The sequence below is a fragment of the Carassius auratus genome, chromosome 44 (genome assembly GCF_003368295.1).
Source record: "Carassius auratus strain Wakin chromosome 44, ASM336829v1, whole genome shotgun sequence".
Classification (NCBI taxonomy): Eukaryota; Metazoa; Chordata; class Actinopteri; order Cypriniformes; family Cyprinidae; genus Carassius; species Carassius auratus.
The window spans coordinates 11,531,361-11,554,959 of record NC_039286.1 but is presented as its reverse complement, the minus strand read 5'-3'; the positions used below and the strand labels follow the sequence as shown (position 1 = coordinate 11,554,959).

The 23,599-nt window shown below is 35.6% G+C and overlaps 2 protein-coding genes across 2 annotated transcripts; one reads left to right on the top strand and one right to left on the bottom strand.

The window, feature by feature from the left end:
• Positions 1-540: 540 nt before the first annotated feature.
• On the bottom strand, positions 541-2,087 carry LOC113062529 (uncharacterized). The gene is made up of 4 exons (XM_026232441.1): positions 1,921-2,087; positions 1,468-1,740; positions 1,077-1,328; positions 541-985 (listed from the first exon to the last, which is right to left on the bottom strand). Exons 1-4 carry the CDS (start codon positions 1,952-1,954, stop codon positions 933-935), a joined length of 612 nt encoding a protein of 203 aa, XP_026088226.1. The 5' UTR covers positions 1,955-2,087; the 3' UTR covers positions 541-932.
• A 15,252-nt stretch (positions 2,088-17,339) lies between these two features.
• Positions 17,340-21,617, top strand: LOC113062524 (uncharacterized). Its single transcript, XM_026232434.1, has 7 exons — positions 17,340-17,354; positions 17,645-17,702; positions 18,062-18,123; positions 20,260-20,547; positions 20,687-20,935; positions 21,047-21,061; positions 21,147-21,617. Coding segments are annotated over exons 2-7 (750 nt in total). The 5' UTR covers positions 17,340-17,354; positions 17,645-17,700; the 3' UTR covers positions 21,281-21,617.
• The last annotated feature ends 1,982 nt before the right edge of the window (positions 21,618-23,599 follow it).

The following is a 23,599-nucleotide window of genomic DNA, read 5'->3' as shown; positions in this document are numbered from 1 at the left end:
TTTCTTTTATTTTAAAATCATTTTCTAACTGTTTTTAAATTAATTTTAAAGTAAATGTTTTAATCATTTTAAAAGTTTTAAAATTGCTTGTTTTAATTTATTATTTTTCTTAATGATTATTTTACTTTATTTTATGTAAAGCACTTTGAATTACCATTGTGTACGAAATGTGCTATATAAATAAACTTGCCTTGCCTTAATAATGAGTACATTTCATGTTTTTTTCAGCCAGTATTTCTAAATAGCCTAAAATATCTGGGTTTTGTGTTGTTTACCTGTTATTTTAATAATGATTGAAAGCTTGTTTGACCAATAGCATGCCACAAATTTTTTTAAAGTTTCATGGGAAATACCCAAAGCTATTAATATTATCCATATCTTCTCTAAAGCTTAAGGCCTTCATATGAATATTAATAAGCATGAATTAATGTCTCTTAAGTGTGATTTACCATCTATTTGTGGCATCCCTATTAAAAAATGAAGTCAGATATACAGATACAGACTTTGATTTCATCCAGTCCGAGAGTTTCACACACGTCTGATATTTGGAGCCAGTTCTTGAACACATATTGTTTCTAACCGTTTCTGCAGTTGTGAAGTGTGTGCTGTTTCTGTTGAAGTGTTGGTGAGTTCAGTGTCCAGCAGTGAGGTCACTAATGTCCTGCACATCTCTCCAGTTTAATCAGAGTCTGTGGGGCCCTCAGCAGACATCATTATGGGCCCTCAGTGCTTCTGGAGAGACAGCGCAGGTATAACCTCTGAGCAGACGCTTGTGTAACGTGACAGCAGTCAGAATCAGAGCCAGCAGAAGCACAACCACAGTCAGTGCAATCCAAGAGACGACAGCTGAAGAGAGAAGTAGAGACAGAGCACTTCTTTTAGTTTGACATTCACTCTTTAACAGATTTGTGAAGCTCTCGATGCCTCCTGTTTCACTCACCGTCAGATTTACTGTCATCAGTGTGCTCCAGTGTTTCCTTTGATTCTGTACAGAATATTGAAAGGTAAGTCTCACAGTTTAGTCTGAATTTGCTGTTTAAAGATAATATTTCTACACATCACTGAGCTTCTCTCACCTGTGACTGTGACTGTGATCAAGATTTCTCCTTCAGTGTCCAGAACTCTGTATGTTCCTGCATCACTGTCCAGAAATGATTTAATGATCAGGTTTCCATCATTATCATCATTATTCATTCGGTCGCTCTGAACCCCGTGATCTCTCGTCCAAACCTCCTTCCACTCTCCACTAGAGTTTGTCTTCACTTTATCAGCATCAGACACCAGAACAGACATCTTTAGCTCCTCGCCTGTTTTCACAGAAATCTCATCTGAGAAGAAACAGAAAGATATTAATCATTATTATAATGCTGTCAATCAATCAAGACCATAAACACAGATTTATGATTGGTGACCAGATGTAATCATTTAAAGAAGCAGATGCTGATGTTTGATCAGTTTAGTCTTCACCATGAATATGAAGATGGTACTTCAGCTCTGTCTGATCATTATTGTAATAGATTCTCAAAGTGTATTTCCCAGCGTCACTGAAGATCAGATTCTTGATGACGACGTCACAGTTTCCTTCTTTAAACACTCGTCCACTACATTCTTCAGTCTCACACACAGATATGACTCTTGACCGAGTGAATAAATCAATCAGATCAATATTATCGTCCTCATGTTCACATCTGACTGTGATGTTTCCTCTCTTTTCTCCTGACACAGATATAGAGGAGGTTTCTGTAAATAAAGACAGTAAATATCAATAGTATGATGAGAACAGTATAAATCTGAAGCAGATATATCAGTGCAGTTGTAGTGAATTAATGATGAATGAACTGCACAGATACAGCAGTGATGCAGTGTGTGTTATTTCTGTAATATGATTGTAGATGTCCATCATCAGTCACAAATACTCACTAAACTGAGCGCTGTAAGTGATCAAACCCAGCATCAGCAGCAGATTCACCCTGATCAGAAACACAAGAGATGATGGAACGAGACAAACAGACTCTAGAAAGAGTTACAGCAAACTCTAAACATTCACTTTCACTTCATCTTAACAAATATCCAATGAGAAACAGAAAACTATCATCTTTTTATCTTTGTTTCTCCCATCATAGAAACACAATGACATGCTTTTACTCCAATCAGAGTCAAATACAATTAAAAAAGAACAAGACAAATATAAAACATATTTGCATGCACACACTTCACCTCCTGAGACCCTGCATTCTCATATGAGGACATTATATTTTATATATGTGTGTGTGTGTGTGTGTGTGTGTGTGTGTTCACTACTGTGTTAAATGCACCATACTTGGCCACACTTCACGTCACTATAATAATAGTTATCATTATTATTACAAATAAATATTATTAAAAAGTTAAAAATATATAAAAACAATGCATATAAAAATGTTTAAACTAAATAAAATATATGCCGTTTAAAATGCTAAAGATAATACTGTAATATTTCTCTCACATTCACAGAAACACAGATATATTGTTGTTTCACTCACAGAAGGGCTTCTTTGGGACACTGCTGGCTTCTCATGATCAATTCAGACACTTTCTGATCAGCACAGGACGGTCTGAAAAGAAGAAGAATATATTTGTAGTACAATACACAATACTAGATTAAAGAATACACAAACAAGTTTTTGTTAAAACAGCTGTTAAACAACTAGACTGTCCCTTGTTTTTTATGTTTTACATTAGTTTATATATATATATATATATATATATATATATATATATATATATATATATATATATATATATAAATAAATAATAATAATTGTCTTGTATTTCATGTTAATTGATGTTCCTCCTCGTCTTACCTTCACTGAGCTGCTCTTCACACAGAAGCTCCACTGAAGAGAAAACTGTGAAGTTAGAGCTGGTTTCTCTGTTGTTACAGACTGTCTGGATGTACAGAGAATCTGCTCTTGACTCGAGCTCTCTTGCTGGACTTGATGATTTGTGTATCTTTATTCAGACATAGAGTCTTTTCTGGGCGGAGTATCTCTTAATGTGTGAAGTCATTTTATGTAAATGGCTCTTAGTGGTTAAAGTTTGTGTGTTTTCTCAGATTTCCTGTTAAGAATAATGATTTGAGTCAACCGCACAAAAAAGAAAGGCAGTGTGTTCATCACCCCATGTGCTGTCTTTAACGTTTTAAAAGCGTAGTCATGTGGTAATGTTGTGCAAAAGAAAACCCACAACTAAATGCATGTGTTTTTTGCAATGTGTGTTTCTCTTGTGGGTTAACTACATCTCAGTTCACTACCACTTATTCATGACACACTTGTCCTAGATTAAACACATCTTACACCAGCAGTGTGATTATTAAACCCTTTTTACAGTTTTTACCAAAACCACACGGTTAAACCTACCTACACTGAGCAATCTAAGGGTCGGGATATAAACAATCAGATTATGATTCTCAACAATGGTGACACAATATTCATCTAATCTGATCAATTCTGGACATCACAAAAGCTACACACAAAAAATAAATAAATACACAAACCAAAGTTAAAATTAAAGAACAATATTAGGACAATTCAACTGCAGAATTTATTCAAGCTGTGATGCATGCTGGGAGTCTTGTACGATGGTACCCAGCAGGTTCAAGTATTGATTTATGATCACTTTGTGTGTCAACAGCAGTTTTAACTACATGTATTTTTTTTATCTTTTATCTATGCATAACTTAATTAGCAATTCTATGTTTTTTAAACTTTGTTTTTTACAGAATATGTATTAGACATTTCAAACTCTTTACACTGAAGTGAATGACAATGTAAAATTTTCCCAGTGTCCCTGGTTCAGATCAGTCATGTGACCCGTGCAGCTCTAACAGCTGATCTGAGATCAGATCCTCACGATCATGAAGCTGTCAGAGAGAGAAGAGATTCCTTCTGAATCCAGAACTCTGTATGTTCCTGCTTCTCTGTCCTCAAACTGTGAGACAGTCATGTTTCCATCAGTGTGAGTCAGTGGATCACTCCAGACTCCATCTTTTCTCCTCCACACCTCCTTCCACTCGCTCCTGATGCTGCACTTTATCAGCTTCTGACAACAGAACATCTAACTTCAGCTGCTCACCCATGTTCACACACACCTCATCTGAGGACAAACACAGACAATCATTATTATGATGGAGTCACTCAATCAAGACCAGAAATATATTAATCTCCTCTCGATCAGAGTCTTCTGGTTACATGAAATAATACACAATTACTAAAGAAAACCAGAAGCAGATGATGAGTTTGATAAGTTTAGTCTTCACCATGAATATGAAGTTGGTACTTCAGCTCTGTCTGATCAATCTTGTAATAGAGATATAAGTAGTATTTCTCAATTATAAATGTTACAATTAATAAACATAAATGACACTGACCACTGTGATAAACCTGACAAAACAGCAGCAGAAGAAGATTGAAGCATCTGAACCTGATGAGAATAAGAGACAGATACAGACACACATCACAAACACATTAATACAGACAGAAAACACTGATCTGAGAGAGAAAACACTACACAACTCACACAATACACAGACTACTAACATTCAGTTTCAGTTTGATTTAAAGATTTAACACGTGGTGAAGATGTCTACAAAGAAACATCAAACTGTAATCTGAATATTTGGTTTTATAAATATTATCAGTTATTATCTGAGTCAACATGATCTGGTGTTGTGTTGAAGTCTGTTATACACACACACACACACACACACACACACACACACACATCTCAAACAGCAGCTCATCACCACGTGTTGTTTGAGAGGGTTTAAATAAGTTCTCCTCGCTCATCCAAAAACAATCTCCAGCATCAGACACGACTGAGACTGGCTTCAAAGCTCGGATGAATCTGAAATCTTATCTTTTTAGCAGAAAACACTCAAGATGTGTTTGGTGAACACAGAGATGCGTACAATGAAATATACTGCCGGGTCTATAATGTTGTGAGCCTATTTTTCTGCCAGAGATCCTGGAAATCTTGTTCAGATAGGTAAAAATACTCATATCTGACTGTCCGTGCTAGAAATATTATAACGGGCTGAGGTTGGATTCTTAGATTAGGACAATAATCCAAAACTAACATCAAAATCAACACAAAAACGTGTCAGTGAGCACAAAATGAAGCTTCTGCCACGTCTGTCCCCGTCCTCTGACCTGAACCCTGTAGAAACTGAGAAGAAGCTGTGGATCTGAAGAATCTGGAGAGATTCTGGATGAAGGAATGATCTCTGATCTGATCTGATCTGATCTCTAATCAGGCTTTACAGGAGAAAACTCAGAGCTGGATCTCGGCAAGAGGAGCTTTCAAAAAGAGCTGAATAAAGGGAATGATTCATTGTGGTGAATGTGTATCAGAGAAAAATATTCATTTCATAATGATATTTCCCCCCTTAACTTAAATTATTATTTTCCAGTCGAAGGTCAGTTTTTTGTAATTTTTTTGATAAAAAGATCAAAAAGATTAACAATGCAGATTTATTTTCACAGCCTTCTTCGATCATACATACCAGGTATAAATAATTGTAGGCTATTGTATATTTTAGAATCTAAACCTAAAATAAAGGTCATCTGTGGAACCAAATCAATAATTTTAAAAGGTTTATATATACAGTACAGACCAAAAGATTGGACACACCTTCTCATTCAAAGAGCTTTCTTTATTTTCATGACTATAAAAATTGTAGATTCACACTGAAGGCATCAAAACTATGAATTAACACATGTGGAATTATATACATAACAAAAAAGTGTGAAACAACTGAAAATATGTCATATTGTAGGTTCTTTTGCTTTGATTACTGCTTTGCACACTCTTGACTTTCTCTTGATGAGCTTCAAGAGGTAGTCACCTGAAATGGAACGGGTTATTGGCTGCATGTAAACGTAGTCAGTTAGTTGCTTGTGTAGTGCTCCATAACATTGTCTGAGGAGAGAGAGGCAACCAAGGATTGTTGAAGAGGAAGACTGGGGCAATGAAGCAGTATTGGAAGAAAACGAAACAGGCAGACTTATACAGGACACACATGCAAATAATTATTTTGCTTAATATGGTCTAAACCATGTGTAGCCTTTAAAATTTTCCACTGGCACCTCAACTTTCTCCTTAGTTGAACAAACACACAGAAGTCAAAGTATTTAATGTGATTTGTCTTTATTCAGAGTGAATCTGCCTGTTAGGGGTGAAAACACACAAATAAATGTTGTGGAAAGTGATCTAAAAGGTAGGTTTTTTTTTGTTTTTTTGTTTTTTTTTTAAATGGTAGTTCTACTAGCATTTTTCTGTAGCTGTTGGATTTATTACACTAATATACAATCAGACATCCCAATTTCTGTTTTGGTAAAGTCATTAAGTGTCATGTCATTTAGATGAATTTAATTTAGGGTCCTGAAATACCCTGAACACTGCACAGAGGTTAAGATGACCATTGCTACATAAATAAAATAAAAATTGAAACTCATCCTATTTTTGTTTTAATTTTCCCTTATTAAATTATAAAATGACTGATGTTATGGACTGTGGGATTACTAACAGGCTATTGACAAAAATCTCTAAACTTCTTTTCTCTTTATTAAAACTTGATCTAGACAAGTACATGATCGAATCAAATGCTTTGCAAATCCGCTCGAAAGACCTGATCTCAAATGATTCGCGAATCGTGTCCCGATCTGAATCAAATGTTTAGCGAACTCGGTCCGAAGCCCCGATCAAATGATGCGTGAAACGCGCTTCGAGTCCCGATCTGAATCAAATATTTTGCAAATCCGCTCAGAAAGGTGCATCAGGAGACTCTTCTTCTTCTTGTTTAATGGCTATTAACTCCAAAGGAGCATTATCGCCACCTACTGTGTTGGCAAATTAACCTTGGGTGATAAGTCTGTAGTATAAAACTATTTCCTCTTCCTTCTTTCACAAATGGACCGTTAACTGTTAGTAACAAAGTAGCTTCATCTTGTCCAAATCTCAAATCTTTTCTTGTAATTTATCTTCAGAATCAACATATCTGCAGAAGATTCTCTCAACATATTTCTGCTGTATATTTGTAATGTTCAGTGTGTGTGCACGTTTAGACCAGAGCTCTACATCAGGAATCAGTTTAACTCTATCTGCATTCAGTATTTGTGTGAAACTGACTGAAAGATCTGGACTGATCACTTCTACCAATCCGTATTCATTAACCAGGAATAACTGTGTCTGTTCTAATCCATTAACAGAAAAAAACTAAAACATAGTAAAGTATTTATAATGTGTGAAAGACAAACAGTGTGCTTGTGCATATGTATATTTTGTACATGATATGTTTGTTTGTGTTTTTGAAAGGATCATCAGAGATCTTCTTCAGAATAAACTTCATCTGACTGAATCTGGACTCACACTGTTTTTAGTCAAATGTCTAGATATGATCTCACATCTTCATCTCAAGCTGCTTAAACAGAATATAACCAGCAGAGGACAATTTTTATTCTTTTAAAAATAAAGCGTGTGTGTATCTGTGTGTGTTCTCTTGTTTTTGTGGGGCCATAGAATATACAGTTTGTACAGTATAAAAACCATTATGACTATGGGATGATCCCACTTTACACAAAAACAAGTGTGTGTGTGTGTGTTTGAAGAAGATATCAATACACTTGACTATCACAATATTTTGTTTGGCGATAATGTATTGATTCTCTAAAACGTAATATCTATTAAAAAATGAAAATCATAGAAGATTCATGGCTGTTGTTTGGTTTTGAGTTTGGCCGTCGTCTCTGAAAACCTGAGGAACAGACTTCGACACAACACCGTCACAAACACACACAGAGTAACCAAACTATCCTCAAATCAACATGGACATCATTTGACTGAATTGAGTGATTAATTTAGAACTTTTTAATAATTACATTAATGAGAAAACTCATAAAACCCTCATCTTTCTTCATCAGAATAATGATAAACATGTTCACTCATTTCCTTAACGTTACCATCTTTAGTGTAAGAACTCAACCCTTTTTCACAAAGAAACACAACTATTGGTAGAATAACACAAATACACACGAGCTTTATTTTTAAAATAATAAAACAACTTACATTGTAAAAGGTCTGCATGAGTTATAATTCAACACGGGGGGGGGGGGGGGGGGGGGGGGTTTCGAGAGTAAATCTGGTGAGTGAGAGGAGGATGACTGGTCTTTATTGTCCTCTGCTGGTTATATTCTGTTAAAGCAGCTTGAGATGAAGATGTGAGATCATATCTTACACAGACATTTGACTAAAAACGGTGTGAGTCCAGATTCAGTCAGATGAAGTTTATACTGAAGAAGATCTCTGATGATCCTTTCAAAAACACAAACAAACATATCATGTTCAAAATATACATATGTGCAAGCACACTGTTTGTCTTTCACACATTATAAATACTTTACTATGTTTTAGTTTTTTTCTGTTAATGGATTAGAACAGACACAGTTATTCCTAGTTAATGAATATGGATTGGTAGAAGTGATCAGTCCAGATCTTTCAGTCAGTTTCACACAAATACTGAATGCAGATAGAGTTAAACTGATTCCTGATGTAGAGCTCTGGTCTAAACGTGCACACACACTGAAAATGACAAATATACAGCAGAAATATGTTGAGAGAATCTTCTGCAGATATGTTGATTCTGAAGATAAATTACAAGAAAAGATTTGAGATTTGGACAAGATGAAGCTACTTTGTTGCTAACAGTTAACGGTCCATTTGTGAAAGAAGGATGAGGAAATAGTTTTATACTACAGACTTATCACCCAAGGTTAATTTGCCAACACAGTAGGTGGCGATAATGCTCCTTTGGAGTTGATAGCCATTAAACAAGAAGAAGAGGAGTCTCCTGATGCACCTTTCGGAGCGGATTTGCAAAACATTTGGTTCAGATCGGGACTCGAAGCGCATTTCACGCATCATTTGATCGGGGCTTCGGACCGAGTTCGCTAAACATTTGATTCAGATCGGGACTCGAAGCGCGTTTCACGCATCATTTGATCGGGGCTTCGGAGCGAGTTCGCTAAACATTTGATTCAGATCGGGACTCGAAGCGCGTCACGAATCATTTGATCGGGGCTTCGGAGCGAGTTCGCTAAACATTTGATTCAGATCGGGACTCGAAGCGCGTCACGAATCATTTGATCGGGGCTTCGGAGCGAGTTCGCTAAACATTTGATTCAGATCAGGACTCGAAGCGGGTGTCACGCATCATTTGATCGGGGCTTCGGAGCGAGTTCGCTAAACATTTGATTCAGATCGGGACTCGAAGCGCGTCACGAATCATTTGATCGGGGCTTCGGAGCGAGTTCGCTAAACATTTGATTCAGATCCGGACTCGAAGCGCGTTTCACGAATCATTTGATCGGGGCTTCGGAGCGAGTTCGCTAAACATTTGATTCAGATCGGGACTCGAAGCGCGTGTCACGAATCATTTGATCGGGGCTTCGGAGCGAGTTCGCTAAACATTTGATTCAGATCCGGACTCGAAGCGCGTGTCACGAATCATTTGATCGGGGCTTCGGAGCGAGTTCGCTAAACATTTGATTCAGATCGGGACTCGAAGCGCGTTTCACGCATCATTTGATCAGGGCTTCGGACCGAGTTCGCTAAACATTTGATTCAGATCGGGACACGATTCGCGAATCATTTGAGATCAGGTCTTTCGAGCGGATTTGCAAAGCATTTGATTCTATCATGTAGGCTAGTACTAGATCAAGTTTTAATAAAGAGAAAAGAAGTTTAGAGATTTTTGTTAATAGTCTGTTAGTAATCCCACAGTCCATAACATCAGTAATTTTATAATTTAGTAAGGGAAAATTAAAACAAAATAGGATGCGTTTCAATTTTTATTTATGTAGCAATGGTCATCTTAACCTCTGTGCAGTGTTCAGGGTATTTCAGGACCCTAAATTAAATTCATCTAAATGACATGACACTTAATGACTTTACCAAAACAGAAATTGGGATGTCTGATTGTATATTAGTGTAATAAATCCAACAGCTACAGAAAAATGCTAGTAGAACTACCATTTTTTTTAAAGGGGGGGGGGGGGGACTACCTTTTTGATCACCTTCCACAACATTTATTTGTGTGTTTTCCCCCCGAACAGGCAGATTCACTCTGAATAAAGACAAATCACATTAAATACTTTGACTTCTGTGTGTTTGTTCAACTAAGGAGAAAGTTGAGGGGCCAGTGGAAAATTTTGAAGGCTACACATGGTTTAGACCATATTAAGCAAAATAATTAGTTGCATGTGTCCTGTATAAGTCTGCCTGTTTCGTTTTCTTCCAATACTGCTTCATTGCCCCAGTCTTCCTCTTCAACAATCATTGGTTGCCTCTCTCTCCTCAGACAATGTTATGGAGCACTACACAAGCAACTACAATGTCACATGCCCTAGGTGGAGTCACTCGGAGGTGCTTCAGGCACTGAAACCTTGACTTTATCAGCCCAAATGCCATCTCTATACGAGCTCTTGTGCGTGCGTGGGCAATGTTGTAGCGGTGCTATGCTCAAGTAAGGCAGGCATGGGTATCCCTCGTCTCCCAGCAAAACTCCTGAGAATTCTTCTGTATATAGACAGAATTAATATACAGATAGAGATATATATTTTTTTTGCAATGAACTCAACACTAGTGCCCAGCTTAGTACAGAATACTCAGTGCTAGAGCATAGCCTTCAATATCATCTCAGTGGGACTGTACCTGTACATTGATGCGGTGTACTGATTTCCTATTCACAAAGTCCGCTTCATGTGGACCAGACGGACACTTAATACACACATGGGTGCAGTCCAATGCACCGATAACATTTGGGAAACCTAGGAAAATTTGTTTGTTTTAAATATGTCCCATGTAAAATCAACAGTCAAGAAATATTTCCATGTTTTATAGTTATTTGAACTTACCAGCTATTCCATAAAAGGCATGTTTAATGGTACGAATAGCTTTGTGGCCAGGGAATGTGATGAACACATTGAGTAGTCTTTTTAACGAAAGGTACACAGTTCGTACAGAGCGGCAAACTGATGCTTTGCTGATATTCTCTGCATCTCATACAAAAATGTTCCACTGGCAAAAAAAGCAAAGTGCAACGCACACAGTCTCTGGGACTGAGCGCTCTGTTGCGGTGTGTATTATTTGCAATGTATGGGCTTAATCTACAAATGTACGCAATCCCATCTCTTGAGAAACTATATCGCTCATACAGGTAGCGGTCATTAAAAGCCAATGGGTCTGACCTGTCTCTGAAAGTTCTCTCTCTTTGGAATGCACTCCGCAAGACTATAGCTCCCTCATCCACCACCTCTTCTATGAAAGGACACGCCATGGTTAAGTTTGGAGACCAGTTCAGCTCCCTATTTATATACTTTTAATTAAATTACCAAACTCACCAATTAAACACAAGTTTTGAAAATTTCTTAGTGTATTTATACCTTATAATTTCTTACATTAGTAAAAGTGAACTTCCTTATTTATTAAAAAAAAATTAACAGTGGTTAAGTAAAATGACATCAAAATCCCAGCAGGTGAGTATAAACGGTATGCTCGTTAAGCCTGAACTCAGACTGACAGTTAGCCTGCCCCGGACCACGTTAATTTGCCAGCATAAGTTGCCGGGGGAACGGAGTTTGAACTTTAAGTTTGATTTATGAAACTGAATCTACCAAAAATAAGCCTGACTAACCGAAATAAGCCTGACTTATACTCTTATCTTGGTTTATGGAACAGCCCCCTGATGTCACTAGCAGGTGTGTAGATGATGCTGATGTCACTAGCAGGTGTGTAGATGATGCCACTAGCAGGTGTTTTTTCCAGCTCCTTTATTTTTCCCATGCCTCAGCAAGAGAACTTAAAGCAAACAACAATACATGTATTATTTTGTGTTAAACATAACACTTTAATAAAAACAACTCATTAATTTGGAAAGTTGCTATCACATGTATGCAATAATATACCAGTTACTTAGAACATCAATTTAAAGTTAAATAACCTACAAACCATTATAAAATAATTTGAAATCTGCTTCTACAACATGTTTGTTCAACTGCTTGTATTTCCTACATTGTTGTGGATTTTATTGATAACTTTAAATGTCTGTGTTAATTTTGTGTGATTTAAGCCAGAAAGAGAGCAGTATAAAAGGGTGATGGCAAAAGTATAAAAAAACCGCTTCACTAACCTGCTCGACTGTTAGCATAACTGCTACATTAAATGTATAACGTTACATCTAACAATACAAATAAAATATACTATACTTTATTTGATTAATGTCTATACTTGCCGTTAAGCTTTTAATAGAAGTTATTGTTTTAGTTAACACACTCACCTGGGACTGGACGGCTGTTGTAATCGTGCTCCTGCACCATCTGGACATTTACTGCTCTGCACCACAAACATCCCGTTTTGACGAGTGATTTAACGTCTCCACAACTTTTTCTCGCAAACCTGGAAGGCACCTGGAAGGCAACCTGGTGTTCCTTTTCCCCAGCGCGTCATGAGGAAACACGGAGGACGCTCTCAGTATTACCACTCCCCTTATTTAAGGATGATCAGCTTTTCAAGTTCCTAAAACATTTGATTCAGATCGGGACTCTGAAGCGCGTTTCGCGAATCATTTGATTCAGATCGGGACTCCGAAGCACGTTTCGCAAATCATTTGATCGGGGCTTCGGAGTTCAAAATCATTTGATTCAGATCGGGACTCCGAAGCACGTTTCGCGAATCATTTGATCGGGGCTTCGGAGTTCAAAATCATTTGATTCAGATCGGGACTCCGAAGCACGTTTCGCGAATCATTTGATCGGGGCTTCGGAGTTCAAAAACATTTGATTCAGATCGGGACTCCGAAGCGCGTTTCGCGAATCATTTGAGATCAGGGGCCCGTTCTTCGTACATTGCTAACTCAGTTAGCTGGATTTGATTGTTGATGATTTGGCGTGATCTTGGATCATTTGGTTCTTCGAAGCTCATCCCAGAGCTGCTGTCATAGCAACAGGTCCATAAGCTTAAACCTGCTCGGGAGCAGTTTATTTCATGTAAACAGGATTAGATCGCTTCTTTTCAACCAGAACTGATACTCAAAATATGTCTGCTACCACCGCTACTTTATTACAAGAGTATCGTACTGATCCAGGGACAATAATTTAAAATAATAATCATTAAATAATTATTTAAAAATAATATAAAAAAGCTGTGTAGTCCATAACAGCCTACTATAGACACAGCCAGTTTTACTCACTGAAATATTTATTTGTTATAAAATTATTACTTCATAATTGTATTAGAGTCTTACACACATGCTATACAGATAATAGAGTCGTGCATTATTTTGAGTGATGATGATATTATAAGAGTGGCTTGATGGAGCGCAGGAGATGCAGATAACATGATATTGACCCTTAAGAAACTTTCATTAATGCTGTCACGTAACAAATCTGTCCAAATATAAAATGAAATGAATAGATAATTTCTACATTGAAATAAAAATGTAAAGACTGCACAACTATTATTAATTGCGAATCTAAATAATTGGGAATCATGAAAAAAATTCTAACAAAATAAAAACATGTATCTATTATATGTTTCATGTATCTAATATAACATTTATGTAGTTTTGTTTGCTTGGCTGTTTCCTTATAAAAGTCCAGAAATTAATCAGGTTTTTCGTCAGGGTCTTTATAAACTGTTACAGCACTTACTCAGAGTGACACATAGCATAGCTTTTATGGTTTATGGTTGCAGTTTGAGGTTTAGGAATTAGATTTATTAATTTTTTTTTTAGTCTTTATGTTTATGTCAGTTTTAATCATTTTAATATTTCAACTTTTTTGTAAAAAGTTACTCTAATTTTAGTACTGTTTTCATTTAATTTATAGTTGTCACGGCACGGTAGAGACAGCGCCGTGGAAAGAGCAAATTCTGGGTCCAAATGCAGGGAAGAGACACTTCATTATAAAAAGAACAAAAAGGCCAACAAGGCAAAACAAAACCGGCATAAACACGATCACAGGGAAAACCACACACAACTCCAGGAACACTATATAAATCAACATTAACAAGTACAATTAATCCAGGCAGGCCGAGTGGTGGGAGAGAGGAGAATATATGTAGGTGAACAAATGGGAATCAGCTGTGTGTGTCTAAGTGAGTGAGCGGATGCAAAACAGGTGTACCGAGTGAACCAGGTGTGTAAATGAATGTGTGAGTGGGTGAAGGTGATGAGTCCGGGAGAATGGAAGTGGTGCCCTCTGTTGGTGAGATGGAGGACCACCGAGTCCGGACTCATGACAATAGTGCTTTTTACTTTACAAATCACTGCAAAGCAACTTTACAGAAAATTAAGTTTCTACAATATTTAGTAGTAACTTACACGATTTATCTATATCATTTTACTTTAGCTTTATTTCAATTACAGAAAACTGTTTTTAGTAGTTTCAGTCTTAGTTAACAACAATGACACATAGTTGGTTGCTTTGAGTTAGGAATAAAAGTTTAACTGTGTGTGCTTATTTTACATATATATATTTTTTTAATAAAATGTAAAAATTATATATTTTTTGTACAAGTTTCTGTCTTCTGCTGAATGCTAAAAAGATGATACTTTAAACACCAAACGGTTGATGGTACCCATTCACTTCCATAGTATTTCTTCCTGTAGCATAGAAGTCAATGGGTGCCGTCAACTGTTCGCTCTCAAAAAAACATCTTTAGTGTTCAGCAGAATAAAAACACTTGTTCAGGCTGAGGAAGAGTAAACGATCGCAGGATTTGATTGTTTGATTCCTCTCACACAAACAATACAGTTATATGAGTGTTAATCTAAACTGTGTTTGAATATGAAGCACTTTGTGTGTGAAGACATTTGTGAATCAACCAATCAGCTGTCACTCGATTTCAGAGCCGCTAACTAGAATAAGATCACAGCTACTTTTATTTTCAGTATAAATATGGAGTTGAACACAAGGCTTGATGAAATAATACTGTGATAAAGATAAAGCATATTTTAATCATCGAGGCTCCTGCAGACGTATGTTTTAGGAAGATTGTCCAGGGTTTATTTTTTACTCTTTTCTTTTACCTGCCACCGTTCGACTCGGACACAAACACGAGAGTTTTTAATTTGATGAAGGTCATGGTGTTTTTCTTCACCGCAGAGAATGATGCTCTTCCTCTTGTTTTCCAGCTCAAATATCTGAACATCCTTAAATCGAGAAGCATTTTCTAAAATATAAATGAGTTCATGTTTAAAACAAGAACAAATATCTGTCAGCGGCTCAGAAAAACAATAGTTTTCACCTTTGGCAAATTTTGCAAATGTGATAAGAAAAATATATTCTCTTAATTGTTAATTATATTCCTTGCCCCTTTGGCAGATATCTTTGCTTGTGTGAAGAGAATGAATGATATTCTGCAGTGTCTGGTTCACTCCACTCTCGGATGGTTCTGTCGTCTTTGCTGATCTCCGTCCGAACACAGCGTTGACCTTCTTCACCAGCTCCTGACCGCCGTCTCTGATCCTGCGAGCGATCTCAGAGAACATCAGTCAGACTGTCCCAGATACACCGGCTCCACGAAACGCACCTGAAGCACAGATCAGGGTTATTAACAGAAATTCATTAATTAGACGATGTGCAATCAATTTGGACTGAGAATTCACATCACTATTATTGTGATAAATGTGAAAAGCATTGAATAGACATTACAGAATGCATCTTTACAAATAAATTTTTATATTAACCTTTGCATAAATAATAAAAATTATAAATAATATTGAAATGATACTTTAAATATGAAACTGCGCCAGTAGGTGGCAGCGAGTGAGTCATTAAAGGTGTAGGATGGGAGACTCGAACCCTGAGGATCAGGTCAAGATACAGCTTCAAACTCAAGTCTGTAATTCTGTGTCTCCAGACTGATCTATTATTGGTCGGTCAAACGGATAGTCCCGCCCACAAACTCACCCCATTGGTTGACTCTGCATATTAATCTGTAACATTGTAACATCCTTAAAAGGACACACTTCCTGTTAAAGAGTGTTTACCTAATATAATATAATATAATATAATATAATATAATATAATATAATATAATATAATATAATATAATATAATATAATATATGATTCACATGAACAAACAGGATTCACAGATGAACAGAAAGTTCAGAAGAACAGCATTTATTTGAAATAGAAATCTATTGTAACATTAGAAATGTGTCTCTAGAGCACAAAACCAGTCATAAGGGACAAGATTTTTGAAATTGAGATTTATGCATCATCTGAAATCTGAATAAATCTTCTCCCCAGTGATGTCTGGTTTGTTAGGAGGACAATATTTGAAAATCTGGAATCTGACTATATATATATATATATATATATATATATATATATATATATATATATATATATATATATATATATATATATATATATATATATATACACACACACACACACACACACACACACACACACATATATGTATGTATGTTTCTCGAAATTGATTCTGGATAATTCAGATTGCTTTCATTTATTTATTTCAAAATGTTTTGTGTTATGTTGTCCATTGTTGATAGTTTTCATGCTTAAGCTGTGTAGTAACTAGCACAATACTGTTAGCATTACAATTTCTGATGCTAAATATTGGAGAAACTCCACAATCAGTTCACAGTTGTTGAATCCAGTTGAATGTGTGGTGAAACATCTTGAGCAAAAGAAAAGCGGAGTAAAGTAACTACTAGTATATGATAACATCGATTAAAGAGAATAAACAGAAACACAGCATGTATTTTTCACATGTATTGATTCTTTACATCAGCAGGATATTAAAAACTACATTAGGAAATCATTAGGGTTTTTTAATACAGTAAATCTAGGAAAGGGTGCAACACTTGAACTGGAATAAGACTCTTGAAAGTATCTAAAAGATTTCAACAATTATATGTTTTAAACTCTAAAGAAGAATTCAGAAGTGACGTTTCTTCAGTGTTGTGACCGGATAAGTCACGAGAAATATTCAGTTTATCTGAGATCAGATTTTACTGTCTGCTTCATCATGAACATGAAGAAACAGGAAACTGAACTTCCTTTATAATTCTTAAATTCATTTTCAAATTATTCAACAAATAATTCACACAATCATGTCGAATCAGAATCATTTTCTGACGGCTCAATGTGTTTTAACAGAGCAGTCACTAATGATCATCACACTATTCGTTAGTAGGAGGATTTAAATATCCCATGTTCACCAAAGTTACTTTCAGTTTTGTTTTAATCTTGCAAAACCTGCTGGTTTGCAAAACAAAAGACTCAGGTAAAATCTTCTCTGTCTATTTTTTTAATTAGTGGTTCAACGGATCACAAATCTCACGGTTCGGATCACATTAAGTTTTCTTTTATCACAGCTGTTTTGTAGTTTGATGATCTTTAATGAGAGCAGCAGTATTTATAGGACGCTGTCTCTTTAAGACCTGATGCTCAGATCTGATAGATGCACAACACATTTCTTTCTCAGCTGTTTTCTTTAACTTGACACAACTGTCTGTGTTTACCTGAATGATTGTCCAGAAGTGTATTTTGTCATAGTTTAATGTGTCTGTTGAGAGGATTCAGAAGAGGATTCAGTTTGGTGTTCAAAAGACTCATGCAGAAGTTTCACCATGTAAGTTTAGATGCTATTTAATATAAAGCATGTGTGTTTTGTGTTATTATAACCTATCGATGTGTTTCTGCTTCTGTAAAATTTAACCTGCGGATGAAGAGATGTGTTGAAATGTTTATGCTGAATGCCTGAATGAATGTCTGATGAAAAATACTTTTATAAAGTTTTGTGTCCATTGGACATTTGTGTTTGACGGATCAGTCTTCTTGAGGATTACACTGGCATCATTAATAAAACTAAGATTCAGATTTGTTTCTTATTCTTATTCTTATTATCATGTTCTATTCAGAAGCAGACCAAAGTATTTTATCTTTTGTGGCGTATGTCTCTGTCTAATAACAGCCTTCTATTTTCATCAGGTCCAAATGCTTGAATCTTCTTCTTCTGCTGCTGCTGATGTTTTGTCTTGTCTATCAAAGCGGTCAGTGTCATTTGTCTTTTAAAGAAATGAAACTTATTTAATTGTTAGATAGAGTTAATTAATCTAGTCAGTTATCACACCACTCATCCAAGTATTCATCCAACATAGAAAAATGAAAAATGGAATAAATCCTAAATGGTTAACTCATAACAATATCCAGCAAGATATTTAACACAATTTTAAGTAATATGGTTATATTTTTTACATTATTATTATTATTTTTTTTTTTTTACATTTATTTATTTATTTTTCCACAACTTCACACATTGCATTTGTACAATCAGGAAAAACAATAGTGTTCTATTGTGAAAAAAAAGGACTCCCAAGAAGCAAAAGCTTATAAACAGGGGTCCATTCCACCACCAGCACCACCTCACCCCACACCTGACAAGGATTATGTGAGAGTATTATTATTTAGAGTACAGTTACCTTAAACAGACAACATTGACAGTCCTGATACCTTTGTACCTCAATTTGAAATTATCCTTGTACCAAGAGAAAGGGGTTTAATTCTCAGCCGCAAATCCCTCAGGTTTATATCTCTCCAGTAGTTAACTTAATATGGCGTACTGGCGTTACATTTTAAAATACTATACAAAATAATTAATCAGAATACTTACTCCTGCTCACTCACGCCAAAGAACTCCCCGCTCAAGATCGGCGTCTCTGCAAGATTAACGATGGCAGTTTGCACGCACAGCTACTAGAAGATTTACATCTGTCTGACAGGTTGCTGACGTCATCAAGCTTCGTTTGAGTCTGCGCATCAGAAACGGAAGTGCTAAAAAACACTAAAAATGGGCTTCACTTGGCTCAGTTGAGTTCCAATGGGGTCGCTGTGTCCATTTCTTTTACTGTCTATGATTCCAAGAAATGTTATTGCGTCCACTCTTTGAATAGCTCTACCATCTATGTTTAAATTAATGTCACAATCATTGAATTTATGACTACTTGATCGAAATACAATATAAAAGGTTTTACTAATGTTTAACGATAGTTTATTACATTTAAACCATGAATCTATTTCTGTTAGTCTATCATTTAAGAGTTTTTCAAGATGATTCAAATATTTGTGGGATACAAACAGATTTATGTCATCAGCAAAGAGTAATTTATGAACATCACAGGAACAATGTACAAAATCGTAAATATATACAATGAACAAAAGTGGCCCCAAAATAGATCCCTGGGGAACACCATATCCTATATTTTCCAATCCAGAATTAATACGATTTAAGGTCACATATTGCCGTCTTCCATAAACATAACCACTGAATCACTGAAGAGCCACACCCCTGATCCCGTAATGCGACAGTTTTCCAAGTAAGTTACTTTTATAGGTTACTTTTAGCATAGCTAAAATCCACACTGAAGATACTGTCATCATTTGCTCATCCTCAAACTTGTATAAGATTCTTTCTTCTTTTGAACACAAAAGTAGATATTGATGTCTCTGTGTGGTTAATATCTACTTTGTGTTTATCAGAAGATATAAACTCATAAAGGTTTTAAATGACTTGAGGGTGAGGCAATGATCCCTTTAAAGTATGCATTTTAAGATAACTATCTGTATGAGCATGTAGAGCCAGTCTGTTAGACAATATTAGGCAAGGACACTTGATGGTTACCGAAGGTGTTCCTCATGTGTACAGAGCATTCATTTGAATGTTGTACAACTAGTTAATCATTCATAAAGTCTATAACACAACCTAAAATCTGCCCATTTGAGTTTATAGTCATGGAGCTGATGCTTGGATTGATTTCACAGCATATTACACCATCACACTTCATAAGATGAACCGATCTGAACTCTGCAGAACGTGAGAATTATCAGCTGTAATTCAAACACAATCTCATGCTTTATTTAAATGTATTTTTCATGAGCACTAGATCACCAACAACCTTAAACTTTAACATTAGCATTACAATTTCTGATGCTAAATATTGGAGAAACTCCACAATCAGTTCACAGCTGTTGAATCCACTCGAATGTGTGGTGAAACATCTTGAGCAAAAGAAAAGCTGAGTAAAATAACTACTAGTATATGGTAACATCGATTAAAGAGAATAAACAGAAACACTGCATGTTTTTTCACATGTATTGATTCTTTGAATTGAATGAATCTGTTTTTGCAGAAATCCTGCCAGCAGAAAACCCCTTTATATCTGTGTCGGGAAAAAAGAGAGGAAACATCAGACTCCGATGTGAACATGAGGACGATAATATTGTTCACATTGAGTTATTCACTCGATCAAGAGTCATAAATGTGTGTGAGACTGAAGAATGTAGAGGACGAGTGTTTAAAGAAGGAAACTGTGACGTCGTCATCAAGAATCTGTTCTTCAGTGACGCTGGGAAATACACTTTGAGAATCTATTACAATAATGATCAGACAGAGCTGAAGTACCGACTTCATATTCATGGTGAAGACTAAACTGATCAAACATCAGCATCTGCTTCTTTAAATGATTACATCTGGTCACCAATCATAAATCTGTGTTTATGGTCTTGATTGATTGACAGCATTATAATAATGATTAATATCTTTCTGTTTCTCCTCAGATGAGATTTCTGTGAAAACAGGCGAGGAGCTAAAGATGTCTGTTCTGGTGTCTGATGCTGATAAAGTGAAGACAAACTCTAGTGGAGAGTGGAAGGAGATTTGGACGAGAGATCACGGGGTTCAGAGCGACCGAATGAATGATGATAATGATGGAAACCTGATCATTAAATCATTTCTGGACAGTGATGCAGGAACATACAGAGTTCTGGACACTGAAGGAGAAATCTTGATCACAGTCACAATCACAGGTGAGCAGGTGTTTAGAAATATTTCTAACATCTTGAGTTTGGGATTTGATTTGTTAAACTGACTAATGTTATCAAATCTTGTTCATATTTCGTCATATCTGTCTGGCTCAGCGGGAGAAAACACAGGTAAGACAGAAGAACAGTAAAGTAAGAAGCTCTAAAAAACATGAAAAATCATTTTAAAAATATGAAATTTGTGCTTTCTTTCTAGATCCCCATCATTCTGCTCCAAAGCTTTGGAGCTGGGTAGAAACATTTCTCTTTGGTTTTGTGACTTCTGTATTTTTCGCATATATAGTGATTATAGCAGTTCAGTTTTTGCTTATATTTGCTGGGAGGATCTGATGTAAAGTACACTTGCAGTTTTATTGCATTTATTAATAATATATTTGCTATAAGTTGGATTGCAACATATAATAATTGCTGTATTCATTGTTTGTTTGATTACGTCTTAAATTGATTTTTCCGTACATTTCTGTCATAATGACATAAACTGACAGGCACCACTGATAAGCTACTACTAAATAATATAGAAACATCAATTTTCTGTGAAGTTGCTTTGCAACGATTTATAAAGTAAAAGCGCTATACAAATGAATTTGACTTCATAAACAACTGAAATGAGATGATTATGTCAGAAGCTGATTCTCCGGCGCTGCTAGATGCTTTGCTATTTGATACCGCTGACAAACTAAGCTTGTAAACTATTTGCTTTGGTTTATTCTAGTATTTTGTATGAGAAGTATAGTCAATAAAATGATATGCAATTAAAACCAAGAAGCTTGTCTGTCAAAATCTCTGATTTCTAAACTTGAGCCAAACAGATGAAGACTTCTGTGACCTAAGAAAACTCAGATGCTTGTGATATTATGATAAGATTTGAAGAATTCACTTGTAACATTCTCCTTAAAATGTGTAGAGGAAGGACTTTTTCAAAGAAAAATATGAGAGCTTCAGAAGAGAAAGTTTGAACTGTCAGAGGAGAGAGAAACTCAGTGAGGTTTAGAAATATTATGTTTAAACAGCAAATTAACTGTGAGACTAACCTTTCAAATTCTGTACAGAATCAAAGGAACAACTGGACAAAACACATAATGACAAATGTAATGGTACAGTACAACAGAGTAAAACAGGAGGCATTGAGAGCTGTACAAAAACTTTAATCTAGTAAAAACAATTATAAAATGTAATTAAAAATTAAAATTATTAAAAAATGTTTTGTCTTTCCACTTTCCCTCTTCTGGCTGTTTGGATTTGTATTTTGACTTCTGTACTGTCTTTATGTCTGTGTTTTTGGTTCTGGTGCTTCTGTAAATTTTTTTAATTGGAGTCATCATTAAAACATCAGCGTCTGCACAGAAATGTGGAACGTGGATCAAAAGAGTCTCAATTCAATAAACTGTAAAAGTGTTCCAGAACATCAACATCACTGGTTACTGGAAATCTGCTTTCAGAGTTAAAATATCTGTAGAGGATTCTGGCAACAATATATTTGCAATAAACATTTAATTTACAACATATATGAACATATGGACTGTTTGTTAACTGTCTCTATATTAAAGTGACCTATAGATAAAATATAGATACGTGGCCAGATGTTATCTGATCAAACAGAGAATGTTTTTTATTGGCTCTTTTTATTTTTTCAAGTTTTGTGTGCGATGATAAATGTTCAGATCAAAGGAAACCACATATAATGTAGAAGTACACTTCGATGATTCGTTCTGAGTATAACTGTATTCTTGTTTTAATTATATTTGTTTGTTATATTTTATTTGTCAAGTTTTGTGTGCGATGATAAATGTTCAGATCAAAGGAAACCACATATAATGTAGAAGTACACTTCGATGATTCGTTCTGAGTATAACTGTATTCTTGTTTTAATTATATTTGTTTATAACGCATATTTGTATTGTTTTAAGCTATTTAACGTACTGTACATCCAGCTGGATATTTAAAACTACATTAGGAAATCATGAGAATGTTCTCAAATGTTACTTTCAGTTTTGTTTTGACTCAAATCTTGCTAAACCTGCTGGTTTGCAAAACAAAACACTCAGGTAAAATCTTCTCTATCTATGTTTTAATTAGTGGTTCAAGGATCACAGATCTCACGGTTCGGATCACATTACGATTTTTCTTTTATCGCAGCTGTTTTGTAGTTTGATGATCTTTAATGACAGCAGCAGTATTTATAGAGCGCTGTCTCTTTAAGACCTGATGCAGAGATCTGATAGATGCACAACACATTTCTTTCTCAGCTGTTTTCTTTAACTTGACACAACTGTCTGTGTTTACCTGAATGATTGTAGAGATCGGTATTTTGTCATAGTTTAATGTGTCTGTTCAGAGGATTCAGAAGAGGATTCAGTTTGGTGTTCAAAAAACTCATGCAGAAGTTTCACCATGTAAGTTTAGATGCTATTTAATATAAAGCTTGTGTGTTTTTGTGTTATTATAACGTACCAATGTGTTCTGCTTCTGTAAACTTAACCTGCGGATGAAGAAATGTGTTGAAATGTTTATGCTGAATGCCTGAATGAATGTCTGATGAAAAATACTTTTATAAAGTTTTGTGTCCATTGGACATTTGTGTTTGACGGATCAGTCTTCTTGAGGATTACACTGGCATCATTAATAAAACTAAGACTCAGATTTGTTTCT